This window comes from Cryptomeria japonica, chromosome 4 (genome assembly GCF_030272615.1).
Source record: "Cryptomeria japonica chromosome 4, Sugi_1.0, whole genome shotgun sequence".
Classification (NCBI taxonomy): Eukaryota; Viridiplantae; Streptophyta; class Pinopsida; order Cupressales; family Cupressaceae; genus Cryptomeria; species Cryptomeria japonica.
In genome coordinates, this window is record NC_081408.1 from 454,476,798 (window position 1) to 454,503,475 (window position 26,678).

The following is a 26,678-nucleotide window of genomic DNA, read 5'->3' on the forward strand; positions in this document are numbered from 1 at the left end:
CAAGGACCAGAGCGATATGGTTTGTATCCCATACATCTCTCATGTTTTGGCGCCAATGAATTTTCAAATTGCATTAAATGCTAAAAATCGATAAAATTTGAAATATTCAATTAAAGTTAAAAATAGCGCACAAGGCATTTAATTAATGAATTTTGCCTTTAAAAAATCGAAACTATTAAAATACGAAGGCATTAAATTAATTAATTAATTAATTTAAATAAAAAGGGGAGTGCGCTTGGATTATATTTTCATATTTTTACAAAGTCAGCCCCTATTTTTTATTTAAAATTTGTTTTTATTTGCCTATTTTTACAAAGTCGGCCTATGGGAGATTAAGAAGATGAGCGCTTATATAGGGAGGGTACTTTCATGCATTTCAAATCATCATTTAAACATTCATTTGCATGCGATTTGGAGAAGTGCGAATTTCATCAAGGAGAGGTGCGAAATTTCCATTCAAGGGGAGTGCGAACTTGGTTTGAGGTGGAGCGAATTTGCCATCAAGACGTTGAAGACCTCAAAAGGTGGTGGAATTGACAAGTAAGGCATTCGCTAGAAGAAGATCACGTTGAAAACTTCAAATTTCGATTTTGCCTAAGCGAATTGCCTTATTTTGCATTTTTAGAGTTAGCTCTCAAGTGAGGTATGGCGAAGTCTTCCCTTGTCTTGAATTTTGAATGTTGATCATCATAGCCTCAATCTTGAAATTTTGAATTTTGAAATTTTGAATTTCAGTAGCTCAATCGTATTTAGGAAATGATAACTCAAAAACTTATCATGAAGTTTCCTAAATTTAATCTTTAATCTATGTTTATACATTGCAAAATCTATTACTTATTATGAAATGTTGTGTAGGTGTTACAATGGCGACCCCGAAGGCGGGAGCATCCACCAGTCGTCCAGCTCTCATAAAGGAAGATCAAAAGAACGAAGAATTGGAGACCAAGATCGTGTCTAAGTGGAGCAACATTGGAGATACCAACTTGGGCAACTTCAGTACGAAGAAGTTTCGAGAGGTCCCTTACATTGGCAAGCCATCACCTGTCGCCAGGAGGATAATTGAAAGTGGCATCATTAAGGCGGCCGGCTTCCCTCCAGTAGTCCAGTGCCATGAGTTAATGATCGAGTGTGCTTGCCATTATGATCCACAGTCCAGAACGATCGTGTCCAAGGAGGGAAACACTTTGGCTTACCTTTCAAAGGAAGCTATAAGTGAGCCTTTCCATCTTCCAGACCACAGAGATATGGTCTACAAAAGCATAGAAGGAGCCAGGTCCATGTACGAAGATGATCCAGACGCTTGCCTAAGCATCATCAACAAGAACTGGTTACTCAAGAGTCGTCCTCGCCTAAGCAAGATTCCAAACACACCACATAGGATTGACTTCCAGGAGGAGTACAGAGATTTGATAACACTACTCAACCGAATCACAAGAGCCCCTCAAGCCTTCTATTTTGAGAAGTGGATGTTCTACTTCATCCAAGTCATAGTTCAGGGAAAAGGAACAATTCATTGGGCTAGAATGATTAGCCATTGCTTGGACGTACAGTTAAGGAGACTGAAGGCTACCAAGTCTTTCCACATGAGTTCATACGTCATATATGCCTTGATCAAGAGCTTTGAGTACGCAAGATTACCTCACAGAGGAGTGATTGGAAGAGGACCCGGCGAGGTCAGAGTTTGTGATTCCTATGTTCACTTGCATCATCCGCCAAGAAGTAACTACAAGTTAGTTAATGATACCTTCACGATGAACATCACCAGGACGTTGCAAGGAGGAATTCACAATAGGCTATCACAGGATGCACAAGAGCTAGTAAAGAGGTACGGTGCTTGGTTCATCCAATTTCCGAAATTTACTTATATTAGAATTCATGGATGTCCTTCACCTCCATACATGTTGCCAAGATATCCGACAGACAGAATTGTGTTACTTGAGGTAACAAGATAGTTGGCAGCTTATGCGAAGGCATTCAGACACAGACATGGAAATGGAGTCCCTGTGCCTATCATATTAGGCAATTCAGTTGAGGTATGTCCTAATGCTCTAGCAATGGATGATGCAGAGAAGGAGTTAGCTTTGTATTCTTTTTCATTCTTTGCCTTGAGAGAGAGCTTTGATCCATATGGATATATAGAGGAGACAGTCGGTAGAAAATATAAGCATGAGTTTTAGATAGAAAATTTTATGATGAATCTCTTAGATGATCTTGAAGTGAAAAGAAAGATGCATTCTAGATTGCCTTTGGATTTCATCAGGAAATGCAAGATTTACAGAGTGGCCGACCAAGCTCAGGACAGTGGCAGACATCTCCAATCATCCTATGATCGAGAAAGCAAATCAGTGAGGTTAGATTGGAATGAACCCGAGGTTGTGGATCTAGATGCTTTGATGAGAAGTTGAGAGAACAGGGCATAGCTATGACTTTCACTTTGGAGGAGAGACCAGCTGAAGGTGGAGCAAGTGTAAGCGAAGGTAATCCTAATTCCAGAAATGCAAGCGAAGGCAACCTTCGAAGCATAAGTGAAGGCAATCCCCATCCTAGAGGCTCGAAGAGGAAAGAGAGACCTGGGAAAAGAGAATCTTCCAAGAAGAAGCAAGAGGCCAATCGAGATCATTCATCCGGCACATCTTCTCGACAAGAAAAGAGGACATTTGAGGTAGAGGACTCTATGGAATCAATGGTACAGAACGATAAAGAAGGACAGGCGCCTCGAAGGTCACCAGGTGGATCTCTCCAAGATAATGAGTTGCATGAAGATAAAGAAGATAACGAAGTAACATCTCCTCCCAGAGAAGAAGAAACATTGCCTAAGGAGATACAGGTTAAAGAAACAAGATCTGCCATCCCAGATTGGTTAAAGGAAAGACTAACAAGGGTGATTGTGATCGAAGACGAAGACAATGTGATTGATTTAGAGAGCCTTGTTGGAAATTCCCAGGAAGTCCCAGAGAAGAGGAAGGCCACTAAGATGTCCAAGATGATTAGAGATGAGACCGGATCCAGAAAATTGCAGATAGCTACACCGGCCGTGGACAAGTATGAAGGTGAGATCCTCGCAGAAGAATATGATGTAGAGACATTTGAGCTTGGTCCACTCACAGCCGAGCAGACATTAGATGAGGCCACCGATTCATTTGAAGCATTGAAAGACAAGCTTAAGGAAGAAATGGAGAAAAATAGAAAGCTTGAGAGAGAGGTCGGTGCATGGAGAACATATTTCAGCCATCTCAATCAGCCTTTAGGACGTCAGGATCTAGCAAGATCACCCGTACAGACACTTCCCCTTCAATCAATTGGTGAGGCAGAGAGAGTAAGGAGTTTGGTCCAGCTTATGAGCTCTTGGATTGACAAGTCTCATACAGTTGCCATGGAATTTGCAACAAGGATGATGCAGACTATTCACCGAGCTATCCAGGTTCTTGAGATCATCCACAACTTGATGATAACGGTAGCTGCCTTTGCTCATACTAAAGATGTTATCATTCCTGTCTTGCAAGTAATCAGACAAACATCAAGGAAGGTCCTAGTACAAGAAAAGATAATGGATGGAGGACCTCATAGTTTACTTCAATGGTCAACCTTACTCCAAATGAAGGAAGTTCTCTTCGAGGACATCAGTACTAGATGCAATCATGTTGAGGAGGTTATCCACCCGATCCAGGACAGAGTGTTTGAAGTACTACGTACTATTCTTGGCAGGAGGATCGAAGTTGAGACAGATGTGGATTTGCAGGAATTGGAGGAAAGAGTTAAGGTCATCTTTTGCAAAGATTCGAATGTTATCACAGATGAGCAACGGGACCAGATGTTTGCTATCATGCTCTTGATTGAGAAGACCAAAGAACTTGAACCTGAATGGGACGCTGCTCTTCTCAAGGCATTTGATCAGGTCATCCACTTGGAAGAAAGAATGAGGAATCTTCCCAAGATTCCAATTGCTGAGATCGAAGGAATCGTATCCAGATTCATTGCATATGCTAAAAAGGAGCATTGGAAAGGGAATAAGATTCTAGATGAGAGGTTGTTATAGATGACATGGCACCTTAATTGTCATTGGTCTATGTCTCCTAGATTTTTGTGCCAAATTTAATATTTGGCTATGCATTTAATATTGTTCAGTAAAGGGGGGCTATTTGTAATAAACCCTAATTAGGGTTTAGGTGTCATAATCTTGGCCATTGATTTTCTTTTTGATCTGGACCGTTCATTGTAATTGAGGATGCTATTTATACCCTCACTTCTTTCATTTTGTGATAATAATGATGTATTAGAGAATTAGAGAGATATTAGAGATTAGAAGCAAGTTATTTTGTAGCAAGATTGAGTTTTGAGGAAGGAATTTCAAACAATTGTTGTACATGATGGCTTTGAGATCAATAAAATATTGAAGTTATGGTGTTTTATTGCAATTCTTGTGGTTATCTTCATGGTTGTTCACTTTCTTGAATAATTCTCAATCAAAGTAGTTTTAGTTTGAAGGACAAAGTGTTGGATTTGATCTTTGATGAGATTCACTTTCCAAACCACTAGCTTCTTGCTAATTGTAGGAACGCCTTGCATGGTCAACTGGATAAACTTGAAACGCTTAAACCTTCAATCGTTGTTGTATCTTGGATATGTGCCTTCATGGTAGTGTCCATGATCCTTGATGAATTGAAAAATCATTTGTTACCTTAGAAGATCGCATCAATTTCAATTGAGTTGTTATTTTATGGCAATATTGAAGTTGGTAGAGTCTTGCCAAGTCTCGTCCACATTGAGTCATTCTTAGGGTTAGATTAGACTAGATCTCTTGCAAGCCCTACTCTTTTGATCTTTTTTAAAAACTTGTTTAGTTTAGGAAATTCTACTTCGGAAACGTAAGGCCCCTTGATGACACAGCAATCACAATGACCGCTGGTGCTTATCCACATGTAGAGACCCTACTTAAAAGAACATTGGAGTCACCCTAACTGATCCTTCTTGCGATATCTTCAGCAGTTAGACACTTTATTTAAGAGAGGATAAGATGCCTTTGGGTATTTTATTCTGTGTATGATTGTGTACAAAATACACGTCAACACATCCCCTTCTAATTTTGTGTTATCCCTATATATAACTTCTATATGCTTTCTGTTAAGAGCTATGACTCTTTAATCATCCATGGGTTGTGTCTTTTCTAAACGTTTAATCATTATTTCATAATCATGGCTTTTGGGTAAAAGTGAGAGACTTGTCTAACAAATCACCCCTCTTGAATACTAATCAAACCACCTTTAATGTTGTTTAACTCAACACATTAATCCTTGCTGTGTTGACCATTATAATTGCCCCTTTGTTTTACTGTTCATTATCGCTCTTTCTATCACCCATTTCCAGCGAGTAATATCTGATTTGATTATTTCTTAGTGTAGACATTGATAGTCCTGATTTTAATTATTAAATCTTCCCCACGATAGTAATCAAAGGTTAATGAAGAATTGTCGGTGAAAACATAATGAAACTCTTTTTCATTTAAACTCACTGTTCTTAATATTAATGATCACTGCCTTAGTGAATCGTTTCTTAACTATAATCATTATCATATGTATGCATTCTGCATAAATCAACCTTTGTATTTAAAGCAGGGTTTGATCGGTCACTTTCTCTTTGCTGCATGTTTGGGTTTGATTAGGTTTAAGAAAATTGTGAAGTCTTGTGAAACAAGACAATTTTCTTTTACAATCATTTATCTTCAAGGCGGGGGCATGACAGGATTTGACCCTAAGTCACTACCATTTGAGGCGCCCCACTCTTAGGGTTTGATGTTCAGGGCCTATACAGTGGAGAGACTAGGATTTTCTGCACTCTAGAGGAGTTTGTTGGTCACCTGCTTTCTACAACAGTCATTTTCAGAACTATAATTTTATGTTTTTCAAGTAATATACTAGTCTAATGTACTTCAGGTTTTCCAGTTATGTTAGAGATTGATATGTAAGGTATTTTTCTGATCTGAGTCACTCTTATTCTCATCAAAACTTGTGATTCCAGATCTGATATTAAATCTGAAAAATATTGCTGAAGGTGGTTGTTTGGTATTTTCATTCAATATATGACATCTATGGCTGATAGAACTTTCTGGGTATTTGTTAAATGAAAATCAGTTTGTAAAATAATTTTTGATGTATTTGTTACAAGTTCATCTACAAATCAGAACAGAAAAGAAAAAACAATACAGTTTGTGGTTTACAGTGTTCCAGATTAGGGTGGGACATTACAAAAGGTATAGAATGGGTATACAATTTTCAACAATTAGACCTCCTATAATTACAACTTATCTAGGTTATCAATATAAATCAGCCTCCAACTTCAACTCACTTCATATATCAAATTGTGACTCATCCTAAGATAGCCCAAGCAATGCCTATTGCAACTCATTTTCATCAATTTTCCTATCATCTTCATGGTCAACACCAAATGTGCCACTAGAGTTTGTTGATAATCAGGAGCAGTCAACCACAACGTTGCAAGGTACAATGAACTACAAGTACTACACTCATCTAGAGGTAGCCTATTCTTTTTGAGCAAGTAGATGAAACTATAGGTAGACCAGTCCTCTTTGTAAGATAATAACTAGCTACTTGTAAGAAAATCAAGCTACGTTAGGTCCATTGTATCCTTCTGTTGTGACCATTTCACACATCGCCCCATTGCAAATGGGGACCCTTGCTTTTTGCTTTTTAGGGTTTGTTTTTTGGTCTTTTAGGGTTTTGTTTGTTAGTCTTTGCATTTTGAGTGTTGTCGGGGAGATCAATAGGATAGCAAGTCCGGCTTGAGTGATGTTCTGATCCTGAAATTTGGCTAAGTCTGGAATGTCCTGATCCTAAATTTGACTAAGTCTGGAAACTGAAAAACCTCCAAAAACTAGATTTTGCAATATAACTCCTGGAGGTCTGAAACCACTCTCAAACATCCTGAAAGTATATATGGAATATAACTTAAAGTATAAGTGATTATACTTAAATGTTATATTCCATAAAAATTATCCTAATAGAGAGTTCAAAAAGTCAAATTTCGCTCCTGTCCTTCACTGAGGATCCAGAGCGAATTTCGCTCCTGTCCCTCTCCAGGGGTCCAAGGCGAAGCACTCCTGTCCCTCACCAAGGGACCAGGGCGAAAATACTTATTTGAGCCATTCCTCGCCTTGTTTGGTTAAATTGAGACATCAAAAGCATGGTGAAGGACGAAATGAACGTGATAGAGCACCCAGACTTGATCAAAGACAATGAAATGATGGAGTTTTTGTCTACAAAGGTAAAAGCGCTCCTGTCCCTCACCAAGGGACCAAAGCGATTTTCTTTATATACACATTTTTAGACCTTTCTTAGACTTGAACTCTTATTCATGGCGTGTAACAAGATGATATCTTCCTTAGCCAAGACATTTCATGGTGAAAAGTGAAGCATTTTGGCCTAGAAGACAAAATTCGCTCTTGTCCCTCACTGAAGGACCGGAGCTTGAATTTCAAATTTGCACTGTTCTTGCAGGATCAAGACAATTTTATGATTTGAAGAGACCAAGGAAAACATGATTTATCCATTGAATATAATTTGGAAGGCTAACAAAGGACGGATAAGCTTGGATTTGCAAAATCGCTCCTGTCCCTCACTGAAGGACCGGAGCTTGAATTCCAAATTTGCATTATCCTTGCAAGATTTAAGTGATTTCGCAATTTGAAGAGGTCAAGGGAAGTATGTATTGCCCATTGAATATAACTTGAGTAGGCTACAAAGAAGAGAATCAACCCAAATAGCAATAGGCGCTCCTGTCCCTCTCCAAGGGACCAAAGCGATTTTCTCACAAGACAAATTTCTGGCAAAGGCAAAGCAAGTTTTATGTTTGAAATGAATGAAAAGGGGCGTGATTGGTACAATGAAGATAATTTTGAAGGCTAGCAAAACACAAGTAAGCTCATAGTTGCAAAATCGCTCCTGTCCCTCTCCAAGGGACCAGAGCGAAATCTTCAAAATGCCTAAGTGCCTAACATTTTGAAATGCTATTTCTTGTTGCCAAGACTCAAGATGAAGTGGGGAGTGATGTTCTACGTCTAGAAAGTAATTCGAGGTTGATATGATCAAGAGTTTGTTCAATGAACCAAAAGTCGCTCCTGTCCCTCACCAAGGGACCAGGGCGAAAATGCCTTAAGGCAAGCTCCTTCCAAAGATCACATGAATTGAACTTAAAGTTCCAGATAAAATGCCATTTTGAACGTCAAGGATGAGGTTTTGAACGTAAAAAATGAAGGATGGAGGACAAAAATGCAGGAGCGCTCCTGTCCCTCTCCAAGGGACCAGAGCGAAGTTATCAAAATTCATTATTTTTTGCCTTATTTTAGCAAATCGCACTAGATGCCAAGTTTGCCAAAAAACTTCGAAATATTTTTTAAAAATTCTAATTAAATTGGCATTTAATGAAAATCGCATAGCATTTAATAATTAATTTTGAGCCTTGGAAAATCGTTTTTTTTTAATTAATTGAGGCATTTCGAAATTAATTATTATTAATTTAAAATTTAGAAGAAGAGCGCTTGAGGTATCATTTTTTTTATTATTGCTTAATTAAGTCAACCTCTTCCTTTTTAGTTTTTTTTTTTTTTTTTTGGCCTATTTTCATCAAGTCGGCCTATGGGGAGGTGAAATGGTGAGCGCTCTATATATTTGGGGTGTGTTTTTCATTATTCAAATCATTCACTCATTGTTTCAAGTGCGATTTGGAGGAGCAAGGAAGGAGGTGCGAAATCTAGCTTGTGTGGAGCGAATTTCTACCAAGTGTGGAGGCTAAGGAAGGCGAAATTCATCTTGAAGGCTATTGGAGAGGCGTATTTCTTGCTAGATTGGAGGATAAATTCCAGATGTTTTGAAGGTATTTGAAGGCGAATTTCCAGATTTTTGAAGAGGAAGGTGGAGTTCTTTTCCAAGCTAAAGGAGGCGCAATTTGTTCAAGAGAAGGCTTTGATCTACACTTTGCCTAGCAAAATTCATCTATTTTTACATCATTTCTTAGAGTTAATTCCCAAGTGGAGGCATCAAATGGAGATCCCGAAGTTGGAAAATCAAGCCAGATCAAGGACGATCAAGCAAGGACAAGGACGACCTTCTTCAATCCAGCCTAGCATCGACAAGGGCGACCTCTTCCAATCCAGCATTCCAAGGCGAGGTACAACAGTCATCCTGCACATCAAGGACACAAGAAGTTAGAACAAGGGTTCGTTGAAGAAGCAGATAGTTCCAGATGAATTAATTAAAGCTAGCTTCTCAACAACATCAAGTTGAATATTTACCAAGTTACAAGTGTCGGACGAGGTGGCATCCTAGTCATCACTTCTCCAGTCAGTGTGGTCCACCTCAGCATTTCCAGATTCAATGTACCTAACTCATGGAAGGTGGCACAAACTCCGATGTACCTACCCCAGCTATCCATTGGTTGAATTTTCTAGAGAGGACATGTGTCCAAGCAATACAATTTTATCATTGGTCAAGCATTAAATGTTATGTAATGGTTGTAACAAACCCTAATTAGGGTTTTCATTGTTGAATCTTGGCCATTGATCTCGAATTGATCTAAGCCATCGAATTGTATTGAGGGCACTATATAAGCCCCGACTCTTCATTTTGTAAAGGATATAGAATAGAATATAGTTGGAAGCAATTAGAAGATAGATAAGAGATATAGTTGATAGAATAGCAATTAGAGTAGAGTAGAGAGAGAAGGCAAAGATTGTTGCCAAGATGTTGTTGTAAAAGACTTGTAACTTCATTGAAGAAATGGTGAAATTTATGGGTCGATTCTACAATTCGCATGGTTTTTATACTTCTCATATTTGATTTCATGTTATTAGATGAGTGGAAGAAATGTGCTTGATTGATGGTGAAATTCGTATATCCATACTACTTGCAGTTTGTTGATTGCAGACTTGCCTTGTGTAGTCAACTGGAATCATTCAGCTTAAGCTTAACTTCAATTGTCGCTTCTTCATCGATATGCATCAACCTGATGGTGTCTATGCCTGCAGTGATGATTTGAACATCATAAAGCTTTCCTTCGAAGATCACACTAATCTTGTGGAGATGGTCCTGGGATGTCAAAACAAGACTTAGTTAGAATTTCATCAAAGATCATTCATTGCTCTTACATTCTTAGTGTTAGGATTAGATCCTTTCCTCGCCCTCATCTTTTTTCCTTTTTTCAAGTCAAAGCTAGTAAGAGCCTGTGTTCCAGCAATATTCAAAGCAAATCAGAAGTTCAGGAATCAAATGTAAGTCCCCTTGTGATTCCAGCAAATCACATCATACCACAGAGAGCTTATCCACACGTAGAGACCCTACATACAAGAACCTTGGAGTCACCCTGATTGATCCTTTTTTGTGACATCTTCAGCAATCAGAGGCTTTATTCAAGAGAGGATAAGGTACCCTTGGGTATTTTATTCTGTGTTTGATTGTGTACAAAATACACGTCAACACCTTCCTAATCCATATTCACCATCCAATAAAGTCTTTCTTGAGAATGAGCAGCCCTATATGGCTTAGACTTTAGTTTGTTGAATATTGAACCCCAAAGATTAACAAATGCAATCGAAAATTCCCAAAGTCTATATGCATCATCAACATTGTACAACTTCCCAAGGGCCTTCCTAGACACTTCTTTCACCTCAACATCATAAAGAATGAACTCTATCAACCCTTGCTACATATCACTTGGTTTAAGAGTATAGGCTACCATATGTAGGGTGTTCATTGTGTTCTGCCTTAATGTCACAATAAACCTAATATGCACCTCATTGGATTCCAATCCATTCTATCTACTACAAATTGCTTGCTTCATTTAGTCAAGCATGTTGTCAAATGTCTTATAAAGCTGTCCAAGGCTTGGAGTCTATATCAGCATACCTAATTACGCCCACAATAGGCAATATGACAAACCAAATGTATCTACAACATTTTTCTTTTGAAAGGTAAACACATTAAAAGTAAATTATATTTTTTTTAAAGTAGAAATAAAAACTTAACATAATAAAATTAAAACTCAAAACATAAAATTTATAGCTTACAAACATTCTAAATTTATGACCTCATAGTTAAACCACAAAGCATCATCAAGTATCTTTTGTCTCATCTTCTTCCCTCCTCATTTGGCCTTAGCCTACTTTCTCCACACTCTATAAACAACCATGGATTGTGAAGACTCTTGTACCTCCAAGCAATTAAAAAAACTAGCATATCTAACAACTATTGGTTGAGAAAATATTTTGAAGCATAAAACTTGAAGACTGCCAATAATGTGTGGTGTACAAAGATTGTATGACTCTAGCTTTGGTTACCACCATGTTCACTCGAGCTAACTTCCTAATGTCTTTCAAAGCATTGTTCGATGTATGCACAAAGCATGGGGTCCAAAAACTGAGTTTGTAGGCAACCTCCACAATCAAGCTATCTAAATGATAAACATGAGTTGAATCAATCAAAACTTGCACAACATTTGAAGCCCCAACCTCTTCTATACACCCAATCAAAAAATGAAACTGGAGGTTTAAAATTTTGCATTTCCCAAAGCAATCAACTACTCTATTAAAATATGAGCCAACTGAACCTATTGCAATAATATTGATGAGCAGTCAATGTCTAATTATTATCTATCCATTCATAATAATGAACAAACTTGTCCTCATCCATGTTTGTTTAATCTCTTCTATCAAGAAATTAACCTTTGAATATATTTCTTCAACAAAATGAGTATAAAATCTGTGCTTTCATGGGGAAAGATATAAGGATCCAATTGAATTTGTTTCTCTCAACGTTTCTTTGAAAAAAAGAGAACATGCCACATGACTGAGATGGCATGGGTATAAAAGAATTTGGCTAGAGCATCACCAACCTCCTTGTGTGCTTGCATGTTTCGCAAGCATGCAATTGTATTTTACCCATTACTGGTGCCCACGTTTTCTCTCTACTAGAACAATCTCCCCTCACAAAATCCATCTTAGTAATAGATGACTTATTGGAACAATCCACCACTAATTCTAAAGGTAACCTCTAGCTTTTGTTTCACCCATTACCAGCCTAGTCAATTAAGCCATCTTCTAAAGATACTTTTCCAAAATCCTAAACCCATGTCCACTCATCTTGAATAAATGATGTCCAACCATGCTATAACTCCATTGAGAGCCAATTTTGAATATATGACACAACAGATGTCTCCTTCCCCATTAATTTTAAATTGTTCTTGTGAGAAACTATTGCATACTAAAAGAAGTTTGGACTTATTTTTGTCCACAATGGTCACATAATCAACAGTTTGGAGGTTTGAACAAGCCTTTTGCATAATCTTTGTCAATGGTTGAAGGGAATTCAAGGGTTTCCTATCGCACTTACCTTAAAAGATCCCACAAAACACATCATTTACATTCATTTATCCTACCTCAGACTCGTCACTAGAAGAGCATATGTTACTAAGTTTGATTTGTAAATAAAAAATATGGTAACAAACTTAAAAGAGGGCATAAAGAATGCCTAAGATCCGTAACAATAAAAAATAAATAAAAAAAGTGCCTGCTTCAGCCATGGTGATTGTAGCTTACCTAGCAATGAGTGATCACACACTTAACGATGACAAACATTGACAATGACTAATCTTTCCTTCCTCTTATTTCCTTTAAGAGAAATGGAAAAATAACAAATTGACAGTGGCAATTGTGAGTTGCACAATGGTAGGTGAGTTACATGTAAGAAGGCTATGAGATTTGATAAGAGGCATGGGAGGCCTTGCAGTTTCCCCATGCCTTTTTTTGTTTTCTTTAATAAAAATGTCAATATTTTTTCATTGTAAAAAAGTGGCAACAACTTAATGTCCTTGAGATGGTTGAGGGGGCATCACAAATGTCCTCAATTATCTCCAAGATGAGCAAACATACCCAGGACACTAAGCCTAATTAGGAAGTGTTTTGAGAAAATGCCTCCATATTCTCTAGGGGCAAGGGAAGGCCAAAGGATGTTTCCTACCATCACCTTGTCTTAGGAAAGGGAGTGCAAAGGTTGGGTTGGGATGGGAGCACATATTCCTATGCAACACAATTCTCTTGTAACTAATTTTCAAAACATCACTTTTAAATAATTTAAATTATTAACCCCAAAATCTTAAGGAAAAAAAATCATCCTTGAAACTTGTCGCCCCATCCCCATATCCCATCATCTCCAAATCTCAAAGAAACACTACTACTAAATATGTTTTCATGCTAGAATATAAGATAGAATATATAATCTAAAAGTCAAGTATGAGACAATATTGTAATAAATTAGATATTTATTGAGTATGACCAACGATCCATGTCATTACAAAGTGATAGGTTGCATCCCTTTGATAGTGACCCATAATCCCTAATTATCAGTGTTCCACGGGGAGTTGTCCCCCTGCAAAAAAAAATCACGTCCCTTGAAGGGGGATGTTTTTGAGACTTGGGGATTTGGGAGAAACATCCCCCCACATCGCCACCACTTTCGCTACCTCTATCAAGGACACCACCAAGTCACTTGTTGTAAGGCACATGCCATAACATACTGATTACAACCTTTAACTTCATGAAAACTAGTTGGCCTTTCATGGGGCACTCACAAAGATGTTATATTGCAGATTTTGCTCTAAGGATTTCATTCACCTCTATTTTTATATCAGCACCACACCCCCCACCCCCCCACCACCACCACCACTCCGCCGCTGTCCCCCTCACCATCCCAAAATTTAGTCCCTTGGTCCCCTGGTCCTTGAAACCTATCCCTATGTCCCCCCATCGCCTCGTCAAGAAACTCCAAGGAATTATGCTAATTATATAATTAAATAGTAAATGTATGCATGCAAAATGAAATTTAAAAAAAAATTAACCAAAGCAATTCAATACACAAAATTTTGCAAACCTCTGATTGAGCATATGTAAAGCTCTACTCTTTGGAATGTGGGTGATCAATTCGCCAACATGACATTAGCATTCTCTAGATGTGAAATTAATAGAAGTTGGATGCAAAAAAGAGTGCTTAATAATGCTTGAGATGGATTTAAATCAAAGTTTTAATACTCGGACTTGCCACGAACTCGACAAACCAAAAATTTGGACTCGGACTCGAACTCGTGAAAGACTTAGCAAAAAAAAACCGAAGTTTTACAAAAAAAACATAAAGAAATTAATGCATTTAGAGAACATAAGAGCCATAATTGAAATATTACACACGTCATATGATCTCCAAACACAAAATATTTGAAATTCCATCATTCATACTCATAGTTTCAAACTCTAAAATGTACAATAGCAGCATAAGTTTATAAATGTTTACAAAATTACATATAATGATATGTCCAACTCCAAATGTGAAAAACAACAATGAACAAACTAAAGAGAAGACTACATCTTCCTCTTTGTATTTCTTCTAATATAGCTCAACTTTTCAGGCTTTGAGCTAGAAGTAGTAGGAGTAGGTGTTGTGGTATCTAAATGGTGAGATGATTCTTCTTCTAAATCAAAGTCTCCATCTTCGTCCTCATCTTCATCCTCCATTTCATCCAATCTTGCTCCTTCTACTTCTTCTGCTGCTCGTCTCTCTATTTATGCAAGTTCTTCTTCAGTAAGGAGGACATCATCACCATCATTTTGTTCATTCACGGTCCAATCACCATATGGATCAATTTCATCCAAGTCAATGGCCTCAGGTGAAACACCCTCCACCTTTCTAATTCGAAGGCGAAGGTTGTACCGAATGAAGACAAGATCATTGAGCCACGTTTGTGTCAATCTATTTCTCTCCTTTGTGTGAATGCTCTCAAATACACTCCAATTTCGTTCACACCGAGAAGCACTGCATGGCTGAGACAAAACACGAACGACTATCTTTTGAAGATTAGGCGTGCCAGTACCATAAATCTCCCACCATAAATCTAAAAAAAACATTTAGAAATATTAGAATTGAGAAAAAAATGTAACAATCAAGTTTGTAGTTTTTTTCTTGCAGTATTGAACTAAGTTACTACATTTTTTACCTGGTTGTTGTTTTCCTCTCCTATCACTTGCTAGTTGTGATGAGAAGAGTCTCCCCTTTGCACTCTTGTAGATCTTGAATAATGAACATTTCCAAATTCATAAATAGATAGTCAAAGTGTCAAACTCAAATTCAATAATGAACATTTCCAAATTCATAAATAAAGATAGAGCAATTGCAAATGTCAAATCTCACCTCCAACTCATCAAGAACCTTGTCTCTTAACTCAGGATCAAGTGCCATCTTACCAATGCATGTAATAACACCTGCCATGACCTCTCATCAACCCTAAATGAATCAAAGAAGTAGAATTTCGGGTTCAAGAAGTAGGCGAAGGCATGTATCGGTTGTTGGAGTTGGTTTGTCCACCTACGATCAATGATGCGCCAAAGGATTTCACATTTTCTCGTATTTCCACGATAGTAATGTGAAATGGCCTCTTTGGCCCTATCCATGGCCTCATAAATGAAACCCATTGGCATGCCCTTTCCATCCACCATACGAAGAACCCTTACCAAAGGTTCTGTCACCTAAAAAAATGAAAACAAATTTTAAATTAGTACAAAATTAACCCCTAAAAAATAAAATCAGCAAATAGACGATTGTATAGAGTTTACTTTTGTGTTTGTTACTTACCACAGTCAACTCTTCTCCACATTTGTTGAACCTTTCATCAAAAACAATGCTCACAATCTTCTTTGCTTCAGGTCTTTTGGAGGATGTAGACCCCAACCAAGCATCAGACACAAACATCTGCTTAAGATGAGGAATGGCACTAAGAATGCTCTACAAAGTGATGAAATGGCTAGCAAATCGTGTCACTCCAGGTCGCACAAAGTCCTTGCCATTTGTGTGTTTTCTCATCAAAGCAAGCACCCAAGTATGGTTGTAGATGAATTTAGTGACACTTCTTGCATCTTCAACCACCTTTTTCACCCATCCAATCTTCCCCCAATGTCCTCTAGCATCAAGTCCAAGCAATGCACAACACAAGGACTCCATGTAATCATAGGATGCCTCTCTATAAGCATTCTACCTGCACATACATATGCAGCTGCATTGTCCGTGATAATTTGGACAACATTTTCAACTCCAACTTCCTGAACCACCCCATCCAATAGATTACATTTTTTATTTCATTTGAGGCATCAATAGACTTTAGGAATACCATTGCACCATTTGAAGCCACCAAGAAGTTGAGAGAGTCATATTCCATCCATCGGATAAAACGCTGCATCCTTTTCTCCTCCAATATCTTTTATGATCATCAACCACAACTTGTGTATTTTTTAGGCTTGCTCTAGCAATGGCCCACTGAAGTCATGACCTATTGGGGCCTTGTTGTGACCTTTTCACACATCGCCCATTGCAAATGGGGACCCCCTCTTTCAAGCTTTCTGCGTTGGTTAGTTTAGGGTTTAGGCAGCATAGTGGGCAATTTTGAGTTCCTGTGCTCAAGTCTCGAATTTTTTATCATGCCTAATTGTCGTTTAGGGTTTTTGAAGTTATAGAATCAAGTGCATAAAAGTTGAGGTTTTAAATGATCCTAATTTTGTCTAAGTGTAGACCTTTTGAGCGTTAATGTGTTTTTGAACGTCCTCATCGATGATTTTAAGTGCTAAGGTGTTTTAAAACCTTTTGGAGTTGTTTTCTCGCTCCTAGGAAGATTTTCGAGTTGATTTTGCACTTTATCCCGATAGGTTTCCTTTTGTTTCACTCAAATTTTGGTAAATTTCCCTAAGTCCTAACGCATTTTATTGAAAATTCTAAGTGTCGAAATGATTTTAAGTGGTTAAATTGTTAAATTCCGAATGAAAATCCATGGTCTAAATGTCAAAATGTCAAAATTCCTAACGGGAGGTGCTTTTCCCCCCATCCTGATGACCCATGATTTTCCCCCACTCAAAATCCTGACTATTGGTGAATTTCCCTTGGATTCCAGATGAACCTCCATTTTTGTGAATAACAGATTCACTGGTAAAAATATCTTCATCTAATAAATTGAGGAAAAGTTACATTTATAAAAAAGTAAAATATTGTAGCTATTAATTAAACTAACTGCTACTATAGACATTTAAGATGTCTAACAACATTAATTTGACCATTAATAGTACATAGAATTATTATTCTAACACACTCCCTTAATGGTCAATCTGTCAAAAACACCAAGTTGCCCCCTAAATTTTACAAACTTATCCAAGCTCAGAGACTTGGTGAGAATATTTGTAGTTTGATCCGCTGTCGGACCATACTACAACTGAACTGATCCGTCTTCTACCACCCTACAGACATAGTGACAATGAAGCTCGACATGCTTGGTACGTTCATGGAAGACTGGATTTTTGACCAGTTTGAGCACCCCTTGATTATCAGTATACAAGGGAGAAGGACCTTCTTGCGGCATCTGCATGTCAGAAAGCATCCTCCGGAGCCAAACTGCCTCACATGCGGCCTTGACTGTTCCCCGGTATTCAACTTCGGTGGAGGAAAGAGCCACGGCCTGTTGCTTCTTGCTGCTCCAAGTGACGGCACCAGTATCCAAACTGAATACGTACCCAAAAGTGGATTTTCTGTCAGTATAACCAATCAGCTTTGGATCGTTGCACCTGCCATACAGAATGCCATAGTCTGAAGTGCCTTTCACATATCGCAGTACTCGCTTCACTGCAATCCAATGATCAACTTTTGGGGCTGTCATGAAGCGAGAGATGTAGCTGATAGCAAAATAGATGTCAAGTCTAGTGGCAGAGAGGCAGATGAGGCTGCCTACTAGTTGCTTGAATTCGGTTTCGTCTACTGCAAGTGAATCAAACTTGGCCGATAACTTCAACCCTTTCTCCATAGGTGTGGAAGCAGGTTTACAATCCTACATTCAGAACTTTTCAAGCAAACTGCGGGCATACTTGGACTGTGAAATAAAGATACTGTCACCAGTTTGCCACACTTCAACACCTAAGCAATAATGGAGAAGCCCCAAATCTATCATGTCAAAAGCTTGGCACAAGTCCTGTTTGATGGTTGTAATCAAATGTGTTGAATTGCCAGTAATGATCAAGTCATCCACGTAGACAACAAGAAAAAGGATATCATCACCGGAGAGTTTGACATACAAATTAGCATCAAAGGGATTGCATTGAAAACCATGTTCAACCAAATACTAATCAATCTTGAAATACCAAGCCCGAGGGGCTTGCTTCAGGCCATATAGGGCTTTTACCAATCTGCAAACCTGATGTTCCTTACTAGGAACCTTGAAGCCAGGAGGTTGAGTCATATAAACTTCTTCTTGCAACTCACCATTCAGAAATGCACTCTTAACGTCCATCTGATGAAGTTTCCATTCAAACTAAGCTGCAATGGCGGGAACAAGACGAATAGTGCTCATCTTGGCAATAAGAGCAAAAGTCTCCTCGTAGTCAATGCCCTCCCACTGTGTAAAACCCCAAGCAACCAATCTGGCCTTGTACTTATCCAAAGTACCATGTGCATGATACTTGACTTTGTAAACCCATTTACAGCTGATAGGTTTCTTCCCAAGAGGCAAATCAGAAAGAACCCAAGTGTTATTCTTCAGAAGACAATGGTATTCTATCTCCATAGCCTTTTCCCACTCAGGAATACCTTTAACCTCGAAATACGTGCTCAGAGATGTTGTGGATGTTGGCCATAAGTGCAAGGTTGACTGTATGTTGTTGCTTTCTCTTGCATCGAACTGATCTATCCTCAAGAAGCTCATCATCACGAAGATCTCCTATTGTCTTGGCCGCCATTTAGGCCTAAGGGTAGAAGTACCAACATCTGGCATAGGAGGAACAACATCCCCTGGAGTTGTTGGAACAAAGTCATCTGGATGCAAATCCTATGAAAAATCAGATGGTGCTGGATCAGTAGATTCCTCATCTTTAGAGTCAGAATGCTCTGAAGCCCTCCCATCATGGGAACCAAGAGGAAGACGAACACCAACATCAGGAGTCTCCATAGACGGAGTCACAGGACTAGGAGTAGTAGAGGGCATAAATGGACCAGTAGTCTCATCAACCACAACATCACGACTGAAAATGAAACAATCTATCTCCACATCAATCAACCTGTAGGCCTTGTGGTTGTCGCCGTAACCAGTAAACATAAGTGTTTGGCTCTTTGAGTCCATCTTAGCACGTTTGGCGTCTGGAATCCAGACATGAGCGGTAGAACCGAAGACTTTCAAATGGCCCACTTTAGGCTTGTGTCCTGGTCGGGCTTCTTCAGGACTCGTCTTCTTAACGGCATGTGTAGGTGACCGATTCAGAAGGTAGATTGTAGTGTACACTACTTCAGCCCAGTATTTCTTAGAAACATTTCTATGCTCTATCATAGAACGAGCAGTTTCAGTAATGGTGTGATTCCTACGTTCAACGACACCATTCTGTTGAGGGGTGTATGGTCTGGTGAGTTGGCACTTAATGCCATATGTAGCACAAAATGTAGAGAAGTCATTGGAACAAAACTCCCCCCCATTATCTGACCTTAGAGTGACAATTTGAGAGCCGGATTCTTTCTCAACTAAGGCCTTAAACTACAGAAATATACTGAACACGTCTGATTTATTTTTTAGAAAATACACCCACATTTTACGACTGAAATCATCAACAAATAACAAGAAGTACCTGCAACCAGTAACAGATGGAGTGTTCATTGGCCCACATACATCAGCGTGAACCAATTGAAGAACCTTGGAGGCTCGCCAAGAATCACCATCAGAGAATGGTGTGCGACAGCTTGACAGGCTCCACAAACTCCATGATTTTGGGGTTGGATCTTAGGTAAACCAGTAACCAAACCCTCCTGATATAACTGAGAGAGATAGTGCACATTTAAGTGCCCATAATGTTGATGCCAAAGTGTTCTGATGGATGTAATCCTAGCAACCAAAGCGTGCTCCTGAGAATCACCGAAATCAGCAAGTCTATACAAACCATGATCCTCGAGTCCCATAGCGATTGTAGTACGAGTCTCCCTATCAACAATGTTGCAGATGGATGAACTGAATACAACATCTAATTGAGGAGAATACCTCATGATCTAACTGACGGAGAGGAGACTATGTTCCATGCCTGGAAGTTTGGAACATAGTAGACATCAAGAAAAATTAAATTTCTACCTCCTGAGTGAATCTGGACAGTGCCCTTACCAGCAACTGTGTACTCTTCTCGTCCTTCGAAGATTACTAAATACGAGAATGGTTCAAATTTCATAAACCAATCCCAACGATGAGTAAAGTGTCGTGAAGCCCCTGAATCAATATGCTAGGCAGAAGAGCGGACTGGACCTGTTGTTCTCTTGGCCATAAAAGCATAGAAAGCAGCTTCTTTCTGCTCAAAGTGTTCAGCGGCATTTTCTTTTTGTTGAGACCCTTCCTGCTTCTTTCATTCAGAAGCCAATCAAATTTGACACTTGACCTTCATGTGACCAAACTTATGACAATAATTGCACTGAACATTCTTCTTCTTGCTGTCCTGGGAGGAACCAGAGCCTTTCGGCCGAGAAGACTGAGCCTTCCCTTTGTTCTTCGCGGAAGATTTGGTAGAGAACGCTTGCTCGGTGGAGGGGAAACTGGTACTGCTTCCAAACTATTGGCGCCACCGATCTTGTTGTAAAAGCTTGTTACAAAGATCATAAAACTTCAAATCGACATCAGTGGAAGTGATATTGAACGTTTCGATGAAATGCTCAGAAGATTTGGGCAAACTTTTTAGTGTGATGACGACCATGTCCTTTTCCTCCATTGTGCAACCAATCGCCTCAAGTTGGTCACAGATATCCTTGATCTTCGTCAAGTGATCCTGTAGAGGTGTCCTCTCGTCCATTATAATCGAAAAGAGCATGTTTTTCAGAAAGAATGCTCTGCTCTTGTCAGAGGTTTCATGGAAACTCTTCAAATGATCCCATATCTCCTTCGCTGTTTTGTCGGACAATACCTGAGGTAGTTGCTCATTGATGACAGAGAGTTTGATGAGCATGACTGCTTCCTAGTTGCGCTCATCCCATTTGTCTTGATCTTTTTCGGCAGTGGTTGGACGTTGAGACGTTCCTAGAACAACTACATCAAGACATCGGTACTCGAAAAATTGTCAACATATGCTGCTTCCAAATGTTGTAGTTGCGGCCGTTGAACTTCTAGCTGCTTTCAAGCATAATATTTGTCAAAGATGCCATCACGTACCCCAAGGTCGAACTGGTGAAGGCACAAATTCAAATGCACAAGAACCAGCAGATGAAAACAAAGGGTTTTTATCCAAAAATTTTGCAAGTCAAATTTTTAAGGCAGAAACTGAAACCCTACCACGATTTTCGAGGGATCCAAAAAAATCTGACAACCCAGTTCAGATCTTGAAAACCCCACAAAGATTCTACAAATAAAAAAAAATTTGACTTGAAACGAAGGAGATAATCTCAAAACCCTAGCACAGTTTTCGAGGTAAAATTTTTGACTGACCCAAAAAAATGTGACGAAGACCCAAAAATCCTTGCAAAAAACCCAGAAAGAATCTGCAATTAGAATATTTTTCTGAAAATGAAGGGTCAAATCCGCGAGCTAAAAAAACGAGGCACAAAAAACGATGCACCCAAAAAAAATTCGAGTTGAAACCGAGGGTTAAAACCCTAGACAAATTTTTAGAGACCCTAGGCAGCCATTAAAGCTCAAAAAAATTGCAGAATGTCGTTGCGTGGGTAAAACGACAGACAGGGCACGAAAATCACGGGATAAATCTCGATTTTTTTGAAAAATCGAGCGAGACGAGGGCAGAAAAATGCGAAAAAATGAAAAATGCCACCCGGCCGAAAAAAATGGCCCATCAAACTCATAAATTCAGAAAAACCCTTGACGAAAACAGACGTGGGTAGGAAAAATTTTCCAAGGCAGACCCACGATGCAGGAAAAATATTCAGAAAATTTTTGGATGCAATCTTAAACTAAAAAATTTAGAATTATAAGATTGCTCCAAAAAAATTTAATCTTGCTCTTATACCATGTGAATAACAGATTCACTGGTAAAAATATCTTCATCCATTAAAATGAGGAAAAGTTACATTTATAGAAAAATAAAATACTGTAGCTATTAATTAAACTAACTAACTGCTACTGTAGACCTTTAAGATGTCTAACATCACTAATTTGACCATTAACAGTACATAGAATTATTATTCTAACAATTCCCCCCCCCCCCCCTCAATATCCAGACATGGGGCGATTTTCCACCAGGATGGCAAAAATATGACTAAGTGTGGGATTTCTTCCTGACAACCCACGATTTTCCACCAGGACTGCAGATGACTTCAATGAGGACTAAAATGATGATTCCTGATGCCTATCGATTTTCCACCAAGACTTTTATGATGAGATTTTGAGGATTTTAATGTGGATAGTGATTCCAGACCTTAGGCGAATTTCCACAAGTGATGATTTTAATGATTTTGGGTCCGGATAACTGTTGAGACAGGGATTGATTTTCCCCCAAGGTGATTTTTTGTGCTAAGTGGCAAGTTTGAATTGGAATTTTCACTCCAGACAGATCGATTTTCCCCTGGAGACAATTTTGTGCAATTATGATGAAATTTTGATGGGATTTTCATCCCAACATGGGGCGATTTCCCCCCAATTGGCCATTTAATAATTTTTTATTGGGATTTTTATCCCAATTAAAATCAATTTTTGCCCTAGTGGTCAATTTTGATCTAAATTTTAAAATCTTTTTAACAAATTGGCCCCACATTTAATTGCTTTTACAAACGTCAACACTTATTTTAAAAATTAAAAAACAATTAATAAATGATTTGCAATGAGCATTTAATGAATATCACCTTCTAGAAGCAAATCGAAGTTGTAGATTTTTCAGATTCGGCGATTTTTCTAAAGTGGCGCCATTCCTCCTAGCTGGGCAATTTTTGTTTGGGGGTCATTTCCCTTCATTTTGGGTGCATTTTCCTTCGACATTGTTGGCACCATGTCTAGGAGTTCGCCATTGTTGTCTTTAGACCTGATATTTCCACCTTTGTTGAAGATTTTTTACCTCCATTGTTGGTTGGGCACATCATTTTCAGACAAATATTTCATTGACAACTTATTTGTGCCTTAGGCGATTTTGTCTAAGGGCTATTTGGGGAGGTTACAGGTGTATTTTCAGATCTTTTAAGTGCTGTTGCAGGTCTGAAACTTCATTGTCAAGGGGCTGTCCTCAGATAAATTCATTTCTAGCCACTTATCTATTTGGGTGATTTCACTTGGGGTGCATTTTTGCACCATTTCTTGGCAATTTTCTGAGTTTACTATCATTTCTAAAGGTGCTGGTAAGTCTGAAAACGTCATTTTCAGACTTGTCTTCAAATTGAAAATTCACTTCCAGCCCTACATATGTACTCAGATTTGTTCATTTTTGCCTTGGGAAAGTTATTTTCATCATAGATTTTGCATAACACGCGATGGCAACATGATTTTAATGACTGATTTATAGAGTTGCAGGGTGTCTTCAGACTTGCTGGCAGCCATTGTTGACCTCGGGAAGTGTCCCTAGACAACTTTTGTGTGAAAACACTATTTTTCACACCTTTCCTACTTCAATTCCCGATCCGGTATACTCCTTTGCACTCTAATTTTGATAAAATTTCTAAGTATGAGAAGGTGTCTTCAGACTTTGCTAAGTCTGAAAATTGATGATTAGCAAAGTCTGAAAATTGATGATTTTAGTGATTTTCATAAGGGCTTCATACCCTAATCTTGTCATATTTACTTTCTATTCATTGAGAATGTGGATAAATTTCTTGATTTCCATTCTTAAAATTATCTAATCATTAGGAAATCAAAACTTGTTATCAGGAATATTTTCCGAAGTTGCTTACTTCTAACTTCATACAGGTGCAATGTCGAAGTTGAAAATTAGCATACGGAAGGAACAACAAAGGATTGTTGAGACGGGATTCTCTCCAGAATCCAAGATGTCATCCAGATGGAAGGAGATTATAGACACAAACATGCATTTCCTGAACATGGACCAGATGCAGCAGCGGATGTTCAAAATTGGGAGCCAGATTCTTTCCCCAACTTATGTAAACATTATGAAGAGTTGCATTTATCGGGCCGCTGGATTCTCGCAATCCATTCAGTGCAGCGAGCTAATCCTAGAGTGTGTGCGATGTTATGATCCTCGCTCCCGCATGATCAAGACTCCTAAGGGTGCCATCATTGCCTACCTTGCTAAGGATGCGATTGCTGAAGTATTTGGAATTCCACATGGAGCAGACATGAAAGATAGGACCAAGGATGAATATGAAGAAAGATATAAGAAGGTGGATGCGTGCAAGACCGTAGTGAACAAGGAGTGGATGATCGACCCTATGACTCATCATTCCAAGGCTCCCAAGACACTCATGTGCACAAATTTCAAAGAAGAATATAGCAACTTGGTATTCCTGCTTAACCGAATGATGGGGATGCCACAGGGTGCAATATATGATGGATGGATGTTCTATTTCATCCAGGATTGTCTAAAAGGAATGTTGATCAATTGGTAGAAAATCATAAGTGACAATCTGGATTTTCAGATGAGGAATGAGGAGAGATCCAAGTCATTCGCCATGACTTCCTACCTGGTGTATCTATTGGGCGATTTGTTACCTATAAAGGATTGATCTCCAAAGGTGAAGTCGAGAATGGATAGGGGCAATTCAGGAGTTATGAGTGCTATCTACAGCTGAACATGTATCAAATTGAAGATTATAAGAGGGTGAAAGATGCATTCACTATGTACATAACGCGAATGTTGCAAGGCGGAATCTGCAGGAGGTTGTCCAAGGAGGCAACAGAGTTGATAGAGAAATATGGATCATGGTACATATAGTTTCCCACTTTCACGTACCTAAGGATTCATGGATTTCAATCTAAACCTTACAAGCTTCCTAGGTATTCTATAGACAAAATGATATTACTTGAGGTGGTGAGACAGCTTCTGGAGTTTGATTCTATCCAGAAGGACAAACATAGAACGGGGATGACATTTCCTATTTCAATAGGGAAAACATTGGAGGTTTGCCAATCCGTCGTAGCAACTAGCATAGCAGTTGAAGAACTTGCATTCTATTGCTTTGCAATGTACAAGAGAAGAGAAAGATTTCATCCCAGTAAGAAAGTTGGAAGGATTGGGGGAGATAGGTTCATCCACAAGGTAGACATAGAGGATTATTGGGCCAACCTAATGGACGAGCAAGAAGTGAAAAGAAGAATGTGGTTCAGAATGTCCGTGGATTTCATGAGGAAGTGCAGACTTTTCCTCATTCCTAATTAGATATTAGATGACAAGGATCATACACATCCACAATATGAGAATGAAATGAAGAAGGAAATCCTTTTGCCTAATTGGTCAGAACAAAAAGTGACAGATTTGAATGTATTGATGAGAGAAGTCTTGAGTTTCTCTCGAGGATGGGTAGATAGTCAGATAAACAAGTTAGTTCACATGCGTGTTATCTTCACTTATGAAAAGATGAAACAAGAAGAATCCGCTTCCGAAGCTAATCAAAGAACTATCAACGACATAAGGATTCATGCGGATGAGGAGAGTCAGTCTCCTAAACGAAGGAAGAACACACCAGGAGAAGTCAAGGTTAAAGGGAAGAAGATTGAGGAGGTTAAGAAGAAGAAGGAAAAGACTATCATTCCTTCGCCTATCATTCCTTCACCTCCCCTCACTATCTCATCAATCCAGGAAGTTGAAGTGCCAGAATAGAATAAGGAGGTTGAGCAATGTTCCAACATAGTGATATTACCAGAGAATGTTCAGGATTTACATGCCACAGCTACATCTGCTTCACCTAATGAAGATGATGATCAGCCGAGATCTCCTACTGTCCTCTTGGAGGTTAGTTTGGGGAAGAATGAATATGATTTGACCAGAGATAATCCTAATGATGATGATGATGATGATATTATCTCGGCATTGGGAGAGCTTGACTGAAAGATGTGTCTCGATGATGGTATGGAGATGGCCACTATTCTTGATTGGCTGATGAAGAGTAACGAGAAAAGTAAGAAGATGGTAGAGGCGCAGCCTATTGATGACATTGATGACTACTTAGCTAGGAGCAACAAGGAAAAATAACCTAAGAAAGCTGAGATTTTGTTACGTATAGCTAGAGATGAGATAGTAATGCGGATTGCGCAGGTGGTTGTTCCTATTGGAGATGTGACGACGGACATTGCTACTCCCATGGATTTCCAGATTACTTCAATTGCCCTTGGCCGTAATACAAAAGAGCAGGAATTCCAGAAAGTTGGTGATACCCTCAAGGCAATCGGTGCAAGATTGGACTGGGAGATTGAAAAGAGAGAGAAGTATGAAGAAGAGAATATCAGACTTAGAGAGTAAATTGCAGGGATAAGGCGTGAGAATCCCACACCCTTATTTGCCCTATTGCAGTTGATCGTGGACTACATACACATTATGAGGCAGCGAGAGATACACTCTCGGAAGTGGAGAAATGGATTGAGGATACAAAGAGACAAGTCCAAGCTTTTGACAGAACAACAGGGTTCATATTCAAGATACAGTTTTTGGAGGGAGTTTGGGAAGAATTCCAAACCATTCAGGAGAAGACTATTCC

At 38.8% G+C, this 26,678-nt stretch overlaps 2 protein-coding genes across 2 annotated transcripts in view; both read right to left on the reverse strand.

The window, feature by feature from the left end:
* LOC131077380 (outer envelope protein 80, chloroplastic) overlaps positions 1–26,678 on the reverse strand; it is a 209,407-nt gene that overhangs the window by 37,610 nt on the left and 145,119 nt on the right. The gene's annotated exons all lie outside the window — the stretch shown is intronic.
* Positions 14,453–15,705, reverse strand: LOC131077381 (uncharacterized). The gene is made up of 3 exons (XM_058014872.2): positions 15,240–15,705; positions 15,046–15,118; positions 14,453–14,943 (listed from the first exon to the last, which is right to left on the reverse strand). The coding sequence occupies exons 1-3, from the start codon at positions 15,315–15,317 to the stop codon at positions 14,615–14,617; spliced, it is 480 nt and encodes a 159-aa protein (XP_057870855.2). The 5' UTR covers positions 15,318–15,705; the 3' UTR covers positions 14,453–14,614.